This window comes from Sarcophilus harrisii, chromosome 4 (genome assembly GCF_902635505.1).
Source record: "Sarcophilus harrisii chromosome 4, mSarHar1.11, whole genome shotgun sequence".
Classification (NCBI taxonomy): Eukaryota; Metazoa; Chordata; class Mammalia; order Dasyuromorphia; family Dasyuridae; genus Sarcophilus; species Sarcophilus harrisii.
This window is the reverse complement of record NC_045429.1, coordinates 14,178,796-14,194,559: the sequence shown is the minus strand read 5'-3', so window position 1 is coordinate 14,194,559 and position 15,764 is coordinate 14,178,796. Positions and strand designations below refer to the sequence as shown.

Sequence of the window (15,764 nt, the reverse complement as noted above, 5' to 3'; positions counted from 1 at the left end):
GTGGTTCTGATGATGTTCTCTAGATCGAAATGTCCGAGCTTGTGCCTAGTGCGACAGCTGGGATTCTTCCCACCTTCGATTGGAGAAAGGAGCCATCGGCACTCATTTTTCTTGTTTTGGGTTCATGGGCTGGTGTGGCCGAAATTCAGCACCAAGGCCAGGCTCCTGGCTCTGATCCTTGGGAAGCGGGCTGATTTATCCCCAGCAGCACTTGCAGAGCCTCTTTTTAAGTGTGGTAGACCCTCCTGTCCTGTGGGCCGACCCTTCAGGAGCCTCTGTCTGTCTCTCTGCCCCAGGCTTTTGGAGCAGGACCGGCTGCTTTTAGTGTATGAAGTTACACCGGTTGTCGCTGTTCTTTGGCTAGTTTAATTAGGATGTTAACTTCTTTGAAATGAATTCTGGTATTGTTTGCTCTGCACCTCGTGGAAACTTAGAAGTGCTTTTGTTGACCTTGAATTAAGTGGGATGATAACTTAAAATGACCAGAAGGTCTTTGCAAAGTGCGGTAGATGTTATTGGATCCTCCTAACAACACTGAAAGGCAAGTTCTGTTCTTAATCTTCCTTTACCAATGAAGATGCCGAAACTGAGACAGGTTATGGGAATTGCTTAGGATCGTCCAGGTAGCAGTCCGACACTACACCTCAGGCCAGAAATAAAAAGCTCTGCTTGAGGTTAAGTGGGCTTTGGTTACTGTCTGAAAATTCTGTTTAATATTTTAAAGGAGAATCATATATTTGTCCTTCTTTTATAGAAAAGCAGTTGAAGAGGCAAGACACCCTGATTTACAAGGAATAACAATTTACGTTGCTCAGGATTGTACTGGTAGGTACTCCAGTTAATTCTAGCCTTTGTCGAATTTACACATTCAGTTTTTCGTGTGTTTTGAAGCTTGAGTTCCCGATATCATTTGTAGGTTCTTTGAGAGAAGAGATGTATACAATTCACACATTATATACGTGCAAGAAATTTTTATTGATTAAAGAAGTCAATGTTATCATATTAATTTGCCTGCATTAAAAAAGCTTCACATTAATTCATGTATTTATTATATATCTAGGCAAAACATTTGTCTAGTAACTTTTCATGAAGATAATGATTTTTAGGGAAGAAAAAGTATTTTCACATTATCTTTTATGGAATTGTGTTTTGTGTTTTGACAATAAAATCTTGTTATCTGTGACTGTTTCTGCTTTGGTGCTATTATTTTTTATATTACATTTTTAATTTAATTAATAGATTTAATTATTAATAGATAAAATATTTTGAAACTTTATTGGGCTGAAATAGAGGTCTTGAGTTCCTGAGAGAATTTTAAAAATGTCCAAATGTAGATGCCCCATATAGGGTTAAATTTTTTTTTTTCAAGAATATATTTGAATATCCTATTGGTTAAGTCCTATTTGTCATGTATAAAATCTGAGCACTTGTCTTGTATTTCATGTTGTTGAAAGCAGTGAAGTTGGGGCCCTGAGGCTTCTGGGTGTGAGGTTGGAGGCCTGCTCTTCCCTATCCACTGGCCCTATCCAAACTCCATCCATGTGTAAACCCCCCATACAGTGTCCTCAGCATGTGGTCACACGCCTTCTGCTCCAAACATTCAGTGACTTCTGAAGCCATTAGTGATTTGGGGCATCTTTCTGTTAATGTAAAATCCTGAGACCAAAAAAAAATCATTTTCTCCCTCCCTCCCTCCCCACCCCACACCAGAGAAGGCCACCATTAGACACAGATATATATGTGTGTATGTATGTGTATAAAATGTCACACCATGCATAGTTCTTTCTATGGAGGGAAGTAACATTTTCCTTCATAGGTTGATCAAAGTTGATCCTTACAGTTGATCAAAGTATTTAATATACTGAAAATAACTTAGTCACTGATAAGTGTTTTCCCCCCTTCCCCAGAGGGGGAACAGTATTGCAGTTATTATATACAATATTCTCCTAGTTCTACTCACTTCACTGCATCAGTTCATGTAAATCTTTCCAGGTTTTTCTAAAAGCTACCTGCTCATCATTTCTTACAACACAGTAGTATTCTAATGTAATCATACATTACAATTTATTTGGCTGTTTCCCAATTGATGGACTTCCCCTCAATTTCTAGATCTTTGCTGTCATAAAGAAAGCTGCTACAAATGTTTTAGGACGTAGAAGTTCTTTTTCTTTTCCCCTGATCACCTTGGGAAACAGTCTTAATAGTGGTATTGCTGGTCAAAGGGTATACACATTTTGTAGCTCTTTGGATATAATTCCAGATGCTCACATAATAGCTACTCTTGCTTTTTTTTTTTTTTTTTTTTTTTTTTTTCATTAGCTAAAACTTAAAAAATTCTACTTTAGCCCTTTATTTTTACTCTGTGTCTCATTTTTAAATGTTTCTTGTAAATAACATATTGGTGATATGACTAATAGGGAAATGTGTCTAAAGTGATTAGACACGTATAATCCATATCAGATTGCTTGCAGTCCTGGGAGGAGGAAAGGGAGAGAGGGAGGGAAAAAAAATTGGAACTCAAAATCTTACAAAAATGAATGTTGAAAACTCCATACATGTATTTGGAAAAAAAATTATTAAGTGGGAAAAGATTAAAAAAAAAGAAATTCTTATATTAAAAATAATTTTGGATTTTGTTTTTTTAATCAATTCTGCTGTTTCTGTGTTTTATGGGTGAGTTTATCCCATTTACATTCAAAGTTAACATTTGAGTATTTCTCTCCATTCTACTTTTCTTATTGTTTATTGATTTTTCCTTCTCTCCCTCTCTTTTTACCCTCTACCTCCTCAGAGTTCTAATTTACTTATAACTACCACTTCCCCCCAATTCAGACCTCTTCTAAGAATTCCTCCCTTATTCTTACCTTTATTCTCCTCTTCCTTACTCTGTCCGCCTTCTAAAAGTCCCTCCCTTATCCTCTTTCCTTTCTCTCCTGTTTCTTGATCTGCCCCCTCTTAAGAGTCCTTCCCTTATCCTATCCCCTTGACCTCTTCACTCTTTGTAAGTTCCGAGTTTTGTACTTTATACCCCTTTAGATATGTTGTTATTCCCTTTTTATTTATTTGTGGAATTGTTCCAATGAGAATCAGGTCTAGCCCTACAATCTTCCTCCCCCTCCTGCCTCCTCTGTAGTAGTTCTTCCAATCAAACCTTTCAGTGTGGGAAATTGCTCCATTTTACCTCTCCCTACCCAGTGTTATTTTTTAGGATTATCTCATCATATTCAACTCAACCCTAAGCCTTTTACCTATATAAGCTTTTTCAAATGACCCAAATAATAACATTTATAAGAGTTAGAAATAATGTTTTCCCATTGAAGAAGCCAACAGTTCGACTTTATCAAACCCTTCTAATTGGTCTTTAATGTATACTTTCTTCTGTTTCTCAGGCACATATGCTACTTTGCTTCAGCTTGTTAATCAGATTTTTCTCACGAATTGGTCAGACTTCATTCCCCCTCTGCTCAGAACCCTTCCCCATCTTTAGTCTGACCTTCCTGGCCCTCCGTGACTTTTGGGCCCCGGTTCCACACGGTTTTCATTCAGACTCCGATGGAACACTCTCTTCTTCTGATCTCAGCCTCTCTGCTGTGCACATGACCCTGCATGGGTGCGCACGCCCCCTCCCCCCTTTCAGATCTGTCTCTGCTCTTGACCTCCAGCTTCTCCTTAACCATTCCCTGCCTCTGCACCATATCCCATACTGCTCCGGCCAGGCTGTCCAAGGGACTTCTTTCTAATTTTACTTAGAATTATTTTGGTGTTTCCTCCTCACATTAGATTGTAATGGTCATAGACTGGGTCATTTTTCACTTTTGCAACACCATTTTCTGACATAATAGGTTAATAGAGAGAGCGGATGGTACGGTACACAGGGCACTGGATCTGGTGCTAGGAAGACCTGGGTTCAGATTCTTAGATTCTTACTAATAGCGATACTGATACTAGGCAAGTCACCCAACCTCTGTCTGACTCAATTTCCTCATCTGTATAACAGTATCTTGGAAGGTCGTTGGGTGATTAAGTGAGATATTATTGGAAAGGCTATTGCATAGGGCCTAGTGCATAGCACGTGTTTGATAAATACTTGTTTCTTCCCTCCTTAATGTTTATTGAATTTGAATTTTTGAAAGTTCCTTTTCTTTATCTGAAGTGGATTTTAAAGATTTTGCTCTCAAGGCCTGTGGATCTTAGAGGAACAATGCTTATTGTTTGTGCTGAGGCAATTGAGAATGTCAGTGAAGTTGGAGGAGAGCCATCGGCATTTTATATACCACTTTTTGTGGTAATAGAACTTTTAATTTAGTTAGTTTCATTAATTAGAATGCTTGTTTGTATAGATAATAGAAGCCTTTTAGATTGGAATGAATTAGGAGAATGGAGCAGAAGAAGTTAGGAGGTTTTCAGAAAACCAGAACAAATAATTGTGAATTTAATGTGACAAGGAACCCCCATAGTATCATAGATTTAGAACTTGAAGGGACTTGGGGGTTATCCAGTCTGGCCCCTTCACTGAACAGATGTGGAAACTAAGACCCAGACTGGGAGGTCTGAGAAGGATTTAGCCTGGACTTAATTTGCTCCCAGTCCGGTTGTCCTTCCATCATGCTCTGTGTGATACATCTGCTCCAGGGAGCACACCTGAGGAAGTGGGGGGGAGGGGTGTGGAAGCCAAAGGTAGGAGGTCCCATAGTATGGGTCTCAGCCTGGACGAGGGCACAGGATGGAAAGTCTGTGGGGCAGGTTTCTGTAGTCCACAGATGAGGGCCTCCATCCTGCTGAGAGTTATGGGGTCGGGCAAGTATTTGATCATCAACTATTAGGCTTGAAAGAGCCTGAGTGTTTAGTTGAGGAAAACTGATGTTGCTTAAGAAAGAGTCTTTGGGGGACACTTGGGAATCTTGCTTAAAAGGAGATTGGGATATTGTTATTGCTGTCTTGGAGGTCAGAGAGAGGCATTTAACTGGGCAGTGAAAAATCTGGAGAAAAATATCTTGGAACTGAAAATTGCCAATTGTTTTGCAGTATTTTATTATTTTGAGAGTGTTGTCTTGACAACAAGCAAGATTCCCAAGTGTCCCCCAAAGATTTTTTTTTTAACTGTTTCTGTTAATCCATAACATTATTTTAATAAATGTTATAATACCCCTCCCCCAAAGAAAACTGATCTTGGAGTCATTTGTGTGGAAAACTAACGTATACTAATTGTGTTTTTTCCAGTTTACAAGGCTGATGTCATTGACAAACAGTGCTCTTCTATGGACCCTGAGAATACAGAAGACAAAGCTGTTATTATATTAGTTCCTGTCCGACTCGGAGGGGAGAGAACTAACATGGACTACTTAGAATTTGTAAAGGTATGAGATTAGAGTTCCTTCCTTTCTAAAAATGACCACACTGGCAAATAGGAGAAAATATTAAGGTTGGCAGCCTTCTTTCTAATAAATGTGTAGTGATCATTTTGTAAATCTAAGTTGTAAAGCCTGACTTTTGAGATTTTAAATTTGGGCATTATAAGATCAGACATAATTGAAGAGCACACAGTGTTCTGTGGTAAGGTGGCAATACGTGTTTTCTTCAGAGCTACCTGAGGAGAAGCAGTAATTACAAACAGATTCTAGTTACAGTTCAGATCACCTGCCTTTATGACTTTTTAAGATGCAGATAAATGCCTTTGTGTATATAATTTGAATATAAATGAAACTACTTGAAAATGATCAAATATAGAAACACAGACTTTTTTTTTATTGACATCAGATTTTTTTTTCTACCCATTGATTTGTTTTCTGGTGCTACTGTGAGGTCAATAAGAGATTAGAATGACTTTTATAATGGTAGAAGTGATGAGATGAACTAGTAGCCGAAGCTAATCGTCAGGGAAAAATGCTTAGGGGAAAGAAAAAAATCTGAAAAAAGCTACATTTGCCTTTAATTAGTCAGGTTTCATGTTTTGAGTTTTTGTTGTAACTTTAATAATCACAATTTAAAGCACTGGTGTCCAGTTCAAATAGAAACAGGGGTTACCAAAGATACACAGGGATTCCTGCGGGTCAGTCGGCTGTATATTGACTGAGAAAACCACATGTGAACATTGTCTACGTTCTGTAGCATCGTTGTTTATTGTGTTAAATATCAAGGTGATGTTTTCTTCTGGTTCTGGGGCTGCAGCTGCATGTTGGACACACGTGTTTGGTGGTTCAGCATCTGTGAAAGCTGGTGCCCATTGGGGTGCAGAAGGGCCCCCTGGGGTTTGGGCCCCCTGGCTTTGTGTTTGTTGTCTGAGGCCAAGAAGGCCCCCGCAGGCTGGCTACTGGGTGATGGACTTGGCTAAGGAGGGGCCGTGTCCTGGGCCATGAGGAGGTCCCCACCTGGAGGATGGCAACCCTTTCAGGGTCCATGTTTAATTCTGTCTCCCTCCACTAAGAGACTTGGCCCACTTCTCTTTTCCTACCAGTAGAACATGACTGTTGTATTCTTGATTGTCCAGTGGGTTTTTAAGAAGCACACTCACTGCAGTGTCCTGCAGTTTTACTCTCTCTACTCCAATAAGGGGTTGTGTGCAGTTTAGGATTTTTCCCTCCTCTAACTGCTGAGTCTTTCCCCATGTTCTGTGCAATTTTCTTTTTCTAAAACTTCAGATCTTAATTTCGATTATATTAAGTTTAAAAGTTTTTGTACAAATGAAACAATGTAGTCAAGATTAGAAGGGAAGCAGAAAAGTGGGAGGAAGTTTTTTTTACATCTAAGGGTTCTGATAAAGGCCTCATTTCTAAAATATTATATAGAGAATTGATTCAAACTTACAAGCCGTTCTGCAATTGATAAATGGTTGAAGGATATGAACAGTTTTCGGATGAAGAAATTAAAGCCATTTCTAGTTGTATGGAAAAATGCTCTAAATCACTATTGATTAGAGAAATGCAAATTAAGAAACTCTGAAATATCTTCACACCTGTCAGATTGGCCAACATGACAGGAAAAGATAATGATGAATGTTGGAGGGGATGTGGGAAAATTGGGACACTGATACATTGCTGGTGGAATTGTGAACACATCCAGTCATTCTGGAGAGCAATTTGGAACTATGCTCAAAAAGTTATCAAATTGCATACCCTTTGACCCAGCAGTGTTTCTACTGAGCTTATATCCCAAAGAGATCTTAAAGGAGGGAAAGGGACCCACATGTGCAAAAATATTTGTGGCAGCCCTCTTTGTAGTGGCCAGAAATTGGAAATGAGTGGATGCCCATCAGGTGGAGAATGGCTGAATAAGCTGTGGTATATGAATGTTATGGAATATTATTGTTCTGTAAGAACCGACCAGCAGAATGATTTCAGAAAAGCCTGGAGAGACTTATATGAACTGATGCTGAGGGAAGTGAGTAGAACCAGCAGATCATTATATACGGCAACAACAAGACCATACGATGATCAATTCTGATGGACATGGCTCTCTTCAACAATGAGATGATTCCCCTTGACAGCCATGTTGGCTTAATTCCAGCTTCCTGCCCTCCGAATCTGCCCTCTCTTGTGGCAGAGGGAAGGTGAAGGGGAATCAAGTCGTCAAGCACCATTATTTTTTATCCATTCACCTCTTAGACCGTTTGCTTTCTGGGGATGGTTGTCAGGGGCTCCTAGGGCCCATTTTCTTTCTTTGGTCCTAAGGACTTTAAGGTCCCTTAAGGACTGAGCATTCATTTTCACTGCTTCATAAGTTTCCACTGGAAAGAGAAGTGATCCGGACGACCAGACTTCTCTTAAACAAGTCCCTGACCATTTTTTAAGCACCTACTGGATGCAGCAGCCAAACAGGGGGATACAAACAGGCACAATGCAACCCCTGCCCTGCCTAGTCTGTCTGTGACACAGAAGGAAGGAATTCCTCTAGAACTTTGCTGGGAAGCTGAGATAAGAAGGGAAAACTTGGGAGGGTGAGGCACCCAGTCAGTGGGAGGTGGTTTGGTCTTATGTGTAACTTTATCTAATTAAAAATATTCTAAGAGGTTACATTTGCAATCTCATTTATTTTTCTGTGATTAAAAAGATCCCTCCCATTTAAAATAATTATCTTTTCAGAGGAAGCTATTGTTTGGTTACTAGTTCAGGCCTTTGAGCACATACTGAACTTATTTTTATTCCTCTTAAACTAAAATGTCTTCTTTTGTTTAAAACATGGTGGTTTAGATGACTGGTTAGTTTTCTGGGGCTTTGTAATACTTGACCTGGTACTAGTGGTATTCTGTAGTAAACTGAAGACATTTAAAATGATGAGACTCCTGTTTTAAAGAATGTAGGGTCTACTTGCATAGTATGAGTTTTTTTGAAATAGCTTTCTATTGACAAAGCATATGCATGGGTGATTTTTCAGCATTGACCCTTGCAAAATCTTCTGTTCCAACTTTTCCCTTCCTTCCCTCTACTCCCTCCCCTAGATGGCAGATAGTCCCATACATGTTAATAAACATGTTAAAGTATATCATAGTATGAGTTTTACATAATAAGAATCCTTCATGAATATTTTGAAGAATAAATTTATGCGGTAACTGGAAGATCTTAGGTGCAATTTTAGCTTAAGTAGAAGGGGCATATTGCATAATCTTTTGAGTTTCTGTGATTTAAAAAAATTACTAGAAACTTAATAACTATTAAAATCAAATAATTACATAAACAAAATATTACATAAAACCCTTAACCTTGCACCCAAAAGACCAAATGAATTGAAAATAAACACCCCCAAAGCTTAATATAATCTAAATCCCTTTCTAATTCTATCAGAAATTCCCTTACCTTTGACTTATTTTCTTTTTAAAAAAATATAGTTGTTAAGAACATGCTTATGGCTTCTCGTACGCTAATTTCACTTTGCATCATTTCACAAAGGTCTTCCCATATTTCTTTATAGTATTTATACATTTTTAATAATAACATCACATTTTTATTACATTAACATCATAATTTATTCACTCACTTTCTAATCATTGTAAATGTATACACACATAGAAATAACTACATTATGCTTATTATTTGTTGTTTTCCTGTTATAAAGAAAATACTTGTGGATTTTTTTTTTGTCCTAATAAGGACTTTTCTTATTTTTATAATTTTAGAATTGTGTCCTTAAGACTATGAATTTCAGGCTTAAAAGATATGATCCGTTTTGTCACTTGTTTGCATATTGTTCAAGTACTCCCTGAAATATTTGCCACTAATTTTCAGTCTTACTAGAAATATAATTATCATGTGTTTTTTCCCCCATAGTCCTAGCAACATTGAATTTTACAATTGTTTGCCATTTTTGCCATTCTTATTTATGGGACCTACGCTGGTATGATAGGTTGGTCTTGATTTGTATTCTGATTATTAAGAGATATGAGGACTGTCTGTTCTTGGGCACAACAATTTCTTTTTTTGTAAACAGCCTATTCATGTACTTTGACCATTATTCTGTTGAGGAGTGTGTATTATTAGTCTTGGAAATATATATCAAACAATAAGCAACTATTAGATGCCAACCTTGTCCTAGTGTCTGGGTATTCAGACACCAAGTATGATGGCAGTTATTCATAGATTTGGTATATGATTTGGTATATTCTGTTATCTTTACTGCAGCTATTTCCCCCAATCTCTTTCCTTTCTCTCATTTTATGCCTTGTGTTATACAGTTCTTTTTTACATAATTAAGCCCATTGGTTTTGTCTCTAAAGCTTCCACTTGATTAATAATTTTTTTCTTTCATAATTGAGGCAAGTACATTATTTAATGAAAAATTAAACAAAAATTTGAATCACTTATCCAGTTAACATTTTTTGTCATATAGTATGAAAAATAGCTCCAAAATATTATTTTTGTTCATATGACTATCTAGTTTTCCCCATTCAGTTTTGATTAGTGATTTCACTTTTTCTTAATTAAGTAAGATGCCAGTATTGTATACATATATATCTAGATAAGTAGATAGATATAGATGTGTACATCTATCTATTTTTCTATCTATCTATACACACTAGAAAAATAGGGAAATCGCTCAATGGAACAGAATTTAGGATCGAAAGAGTTTTTATAATCATTGCTTTATTTTGGAGCTACTTAATCTAGTCGCCCATTCTAAGAACTTATCTGTTGTTATTTTGATTGGTGTTGTATGAAATCTAAAAATTCACTTGGGATGTGTAGACATTTTTATTCTGTTTACTGGACTGCAGGGTGAGGCTAGAAATGTGTGATTCAGTTGGAGAAGCTGTGTGACTTGGGGGGAAGTAAGGGGCCTTCTCTGGACCTCAGTTTCACCATCTGTGAAATAAGAAGCTTGGGTTTGATGGCCACTGATGGCCCTTTCCAGATCCAGTCCAGATCAGTAGGCAAAATATTTTTAAGTAGAACCAATAAATGAAATGACAGTCCTAATTATTACAGTAAAGACATTCATTTATTTTCCAGTCTTGATTATTACTTCAATGATTTGGTGTAAATAATATTTGTGTAGTGGACAAAACATGGAATAAAATCTTGATAGAATATCGTTGTTGCTTTAAAAATGAACTGTCATGTTTTATTGGCTTTTATTAAATATGAATTAATTTTTGTTGGCAGGGAATTTTAAGCCTTGAATATTGTGTGGGCATCATTGGTGGAAAACCCAAACAGTCATATTACTTTGCTGGATTTCAAGGTTAGTGATTTAATAAGATTATGTTTCTTCACCGTTTTCTTTAAAAACCTAGGAAGTTAATATGGGATCACTTGGAAACAAGATGATTAAGATAGCCAAACGAGGGCCTTATTAATTCATCAGCTCCACTAAAGTCCACTCATTTGTCATTTGCCCTACAGAGTAATTGGATTCCGTAAAATGTATGTTTAATTTCAGTTGTTGCATAAACAAGGCAGAATTGATGGCTTCACAAAACTTTAGAAGCCGTTGCTGTTCCAGTCTGGTGGTTGTTACTCGCAGATTTACTTTTTAGCAGTTTTTAGTGGTGCTCGTTGATGTTACAATGACAAGCAATATGAGTTTCCTGTCAGGATTACATAGTACAATACATTTTTCATATGCAAACTCTAGAATATAATTGTGTGTTTGTAAAAGTAATTTTATCACCAAAAATTAAATGACAGTCTCATCACTTTATAAAAATTCTGCTTATACAAGCATATTTGATTATGCAAAAGTTAATCTGTCCTGTGAAAACCTCTGTTTCACTCAATGAGTATCAGTCTGGCAAGCTGTTATTCGTAGGAGGTTTTTAAAAAAAAACTGTTCTACATAGAAATTGGATTGTAAGCACTGTAATAATAAGGTGTTTTTTGAATTACTTGTCTTCTGTTTGTCCTTGTAGATGACAGTTTGATATACATGGACCCTCATTACTGCCAGTCTTTTGTAGATGTCAGCATAAAGGATTTCCCTCTTGAGGTACTATGGATTAAGAGTTGCTCCTGTTTTCTTTCCATATGAATCAAATGCTAATTATTTAGAGATGCTCTAGGAGCGGTACTTTTATGGCATTCAGGTTACCTATGTTCATCACTGCTTTACTCCTTGTAAAACCATAATAAACAAAAATGGCCAAAGGTTAAATACTTGATGCGGAATTTTAATTTATGATATACTTAAGACTTCATTTATCTTTGTCTCTTTCTTGTGGATACCAGAACCTCCCTGCTCCCCCACCTCTCCCCTATCCCCTAATATAAATGATCAAGACTCCAAGTAATTTTCTTGAAAAGACAGCTGGGTTGTACCAAAGACCTTAAGTGTTAGGCAGATTTAAAGGGGAAAAAAAAAGGAAAGACATAAAGAGAGCAAGTGGGGGAAGGTCTGGGGTGGTAAATTGAGGGAGCAAAATGTGTCTTGTTAGGTAAAAGGCATGTGGGTTTAATTAGTTTTAAGTATAATATGTTAATTATAATTCAATTTCTTTTTAAAAGGAATTTTAAGGCTTTAAATTGTTTGCTTTAGTTGTTTAGTCTAAGGATTCTTTGCCTTTTCCATGTCTTGGATCCCTTTGGCAGGCAGTCTGGGGAAGCTTCTGTGGACCTTTTCTTAGAGTAATATTTTTAAATGCATAAAATAAAATTCACATAGGAAACCAGTTCTACTGAATCATTATCCAAATGCTTAAAAATCAAGTTTGTGCCATCCAAGTTAAGAATCTTTTGTATCGCTGTCTTTTATATCTAGTATTTTTTATATCTCTGTTGTTCTATCTAGCATCATAAATTAGAAATGTTGCAAGGTACGTAAATGAGGCATATGCTTATTGTTCTCTTCAGAGTTGTTTCTATTAGCAGGGTTTGAAAAATGTTTTAAATTAATTTTAATTGATTTTAAAAAATATATCACTAAAATGTTTCCAAATGTCCTTTCCCCTCTAAACTCCAGAGAGGTAGCCCACATAACAAACAACTTTATTCAGAACATTCAAAAATTCTGAAACTTTGCAGTGTTCCTCAACCAGGGCCTCCCCCTCTGCATGGCGTCTTCCCATGTTGCTTTGGGAGCCGGGCTTGTTCTTGGAAGGTTTGCCATATTCTCTTTGGATGGTTTCCTAGTTGTTCTTTCCATTTACATTGTTGAAGTCATTGTCTAGATTGGTTTCTTTGCTCTGGTAGATTTTTTAAAAAAATTCTTTTTAACCATGTTTTCTGAATTTCTGAAATTCTGAATTTCAAGGGCCTGGTGTGAATATTTAATATTTTTTATATTTCAGTACTTCTGATAGTCTGGCCAATAATTTTGACTGCTGATGTTTCTGCTTAACTGTGCTGGGCTTTCCATGTTCCAAGTAAAAACCTTGTTTTTACTCTTCAAAACCCCTACCCTTCTCAGAACAATCTCTTATGATAAAGCAATGAAACAAATACCTATTTCAATCATATATGAATGTGCCTACTTAAACATCTGTGGTCCACTTTCTCTGCAGAGAGAGGGAAGTAACATTCATTATCATTTTTTCAGGAGCCAGACTAGTCATTATATTGTTCAGACTTCTGATGTCTTTTAATGTTGTTTATTTTTTTCTTTAAATTTTTTTCAATCAAGAAAAATTTACTTTTCACATCTCCTATCTTCCTCTTCCCCCAGTTGGAAAGTGAAAGAAAGAAAAAAAAAGCCATTTACCTCTTCTATAAACATGTCTTTTCAGGTACAACTGATTTCTATATTGGTCATGTTCAAAGATATATGTCTTAGTCTGCACCTAAATGCATTAGTTCTCTAGTAGAAAGTGAGTAGTTTGTTTTGTCCTAAGCTCTCTGGAGTCATGGTTAGTCATTCCATTGATCAGAATTCCAAAGTTTTAAAAAGTTTTTACTATTTTTTTTTTTTTTACTTTACAAAGTTTTCCTTAGGATTGTTCTCTCCTTTAATCCACTTGTCTGCTTATTCTCCTTTTTGCTCTCTGTTTCTATCTTGAAAAAAATGTATTTTTGCACCAAAGTCTGTATTAATATGTTTGTGTATCTTTCCCTCCTTTGACCAATTCAGATGAGTTAGGTCCAAGTATCAACCAATCCCTAAACCATTTCCTTCTTGACTATATATAATTCTTATTGTTATTCCAGTTATGTGATTATTTTCCCTATCCTTCTCCTTTCCACTATGCCTTCCCCACAGTATATTTCTTTTCTTTTCCCCTTCCATTCTTCATTTGAGATCATGACAACATATTCTTCCCAGTCCCTCTGTCAAATTAATCTTCTTCTCTTTCCCTGATAATGATAAGAGTTTAGAGGTGACACAGGTAGCATCTCATAAACATTTATCTTTTTTTAGTCCTTTATGATATTCACTTCTTCACTTTTTTCTCTCTCATGATTCCTGTGTTTGTAACCTTCAGAGTTTCCACACAGCTTTGAACTTTTCATCAGAAATATTTAGAATCTTCTGTTTCATTAAAATTCCATTTTCTGGCTTCTTGCAGTCTTTTTCTTTTAACCTGGAAGCTCTGGATTTTAATTACAACATTCCTGGGAGTTTTCATTTTGGAGTTTCTTTCAGTGAATGACTGGTGGATTCTTTCTGTTTTTATTTTGCCCTTTGGTCCAAGAGATATGTTTGGGCATTTAGGATATCCTGAAATATTTTTGGCTCTTTTTTTCTTGGTCATGGTGTTCAGATAGTCAATGATTCTTAAATTTTGCTCCTTGATTTCTTTTATAGATCAGTATTTTTGTTAGGAAGAGATAACTTATATTTTTACATGTGTGTATATATGTATGCATATACATTCATATAATACATATATGTATATATACATACACATATATCATTCACCAATAATGTGCGTGTGTGTGTGTGTATTTCTGTCTCTTGACTTTGTTTTAATATTGCTTATCTCACAGAATCTGTAACTTCTGTTTGCTATATTGTAATTGTCAGGGAGTTTATTGTTTGGGTAAAGTTCTGTATTTCTTGTATCAAACTAACAATTTATTTCTTAACTCTTTTTTTTTTAAAACCATTTCTTGTTTCTTTTCTGTTTTTACCTTGGTTTTCCTCATTTCATTTCTAAAAAATATTTTTAACTTTTAGAAAACCAAACTTGCTTCCTCTTTTTCAGGAATCCACATGGAGTTTGTGTCCCCACTGGTTTTGTCTGAGGTTTTACTTGCTTGTTTTGGAGCCATTCTCTTCTTCTGGGTTGGTGTTAAGCGTCCTTGTCGCCACATCAGATTTTTATGGCGGGTTCTTTCCTTATTTGCTCGTTCTTGCAGCTTCTCTCCTGATTTTGTATTCTTTTGGTTAAAGCCGAGCGGTGCCTGTCTGAGGAAATGTCTGGGCTGGTCCTGTGTTGCTTTTTTGGAGTATTTAGTCTTAAATCAGGGACAGGGACCTGTATATTGTCTTGGAGCGCTGACCTGGCCCTTTGGTTCTGAACTCTGCAAGCTCTGGAGGCTGATCTCAGTCTGAGCCACGCGCTTGGGGGCTTATCCCTGTGGATCTTCTGGTGGACTTTCGGGCTGGGGATGAGTACCAAGGGTCAGACCTGCTAGTTCTCCCTAGGTATTCTCGCCCTGGCTGTTGTAGCCAGGTGGGAGATGATGAGGTCTGTCGGGGAGAGGGGGGGGGAGAGGGGGCCAACATGGCCGGCATGAGAGACAGTCAGGTATCTAGGGTGACTTGTGGATGAAGAGCCTGAGAAGATGACGTCACCCTCTGTGATAATGGGATGGTGGGATGGGGAAAGACTCAGAGAGAAAGCTTGCGGTTTCTGCTTTGGATGAAGATGTCTGCTGCCCGTCTAGTTTGAGGTATCTGAAGAGACCAGCTGGAGATGCAAGATGGGGAGTCAGCAGAGAGAGTGGTGCACAGAGATGGCCATTCAGTCTGTGGGAGCTGGTGAGACCATCAAGTGGTCCAGAGGCAGAGGGGGAGGGGACCCAGGACAGCACCTCACTTCTCCATCGGGGTCACCCGTGGTGTGAGCGCCTGGGTGAGGAGGCCGAGAAGACGCCATCCAAATGGGGCTTTAGGACAAGGCCTCTCGACTTGGGCTCTCTGATCTTGGCTTTTTGTTTTTAAATTTTGATACCTGTATTTCAGAATAATTTTTTGGCAAACTTAGATCTTTTACACATTTAAAAACATGATTCTGAGAAGGACCCCAAATTCTTTGCCATTCTGCCACTAATGTTAAGAACTCTTGTTTTAGCAAGATCCATTTTGCTGGAGTAATTTGAAGGAGAAGAATCAGTTATTGCAGGAGTTGAGGCATAAAGTCACAAAGGTTTCAACAAGGGCGGCAGAGGAGGAAGTGGGGA

The 15,764-nt window shown here is 37.3% G+C and overlaps 1 protein-coding gene across 6 annotated transcripts in view; it reads left to right on the top strand.

Annotated features, from left to right (window-relative positions):
• Window positions 1-15,764, top strand: part of ATG4C (autophagy related 4C cysteine peptidase) — a 67,488-nt gene that overhangs the window by 33,405 nt on the left and 18,319 nt on the right. For 5 of the 6 annotated variants that reach the window (XM_031968985.1, XM_012547558.3, XM_023501671.2 and 2 more), the window contains exons 7-10: window positions 755-825; window positions 5,221-5,357; window positions 10,593-10,671; window positions 11,339-11,415. In XM_031968985.1, the coding sequence (XP_031824845.1) occupies window positions 755-825; window positions 5,221-5,357; window positions 10,593-10,671; window positions 11,339-11,415 (364 nt within the window). The remainder of the gene's footprint in view (window positions 1-754; window positions 826-5,220; window positions 5,358-10,592; window positions 10,672-11,338; window positions 11,416-15,764) is intronic. The other variant, XM_012547559.2, reaches the window with a different exon arrangement.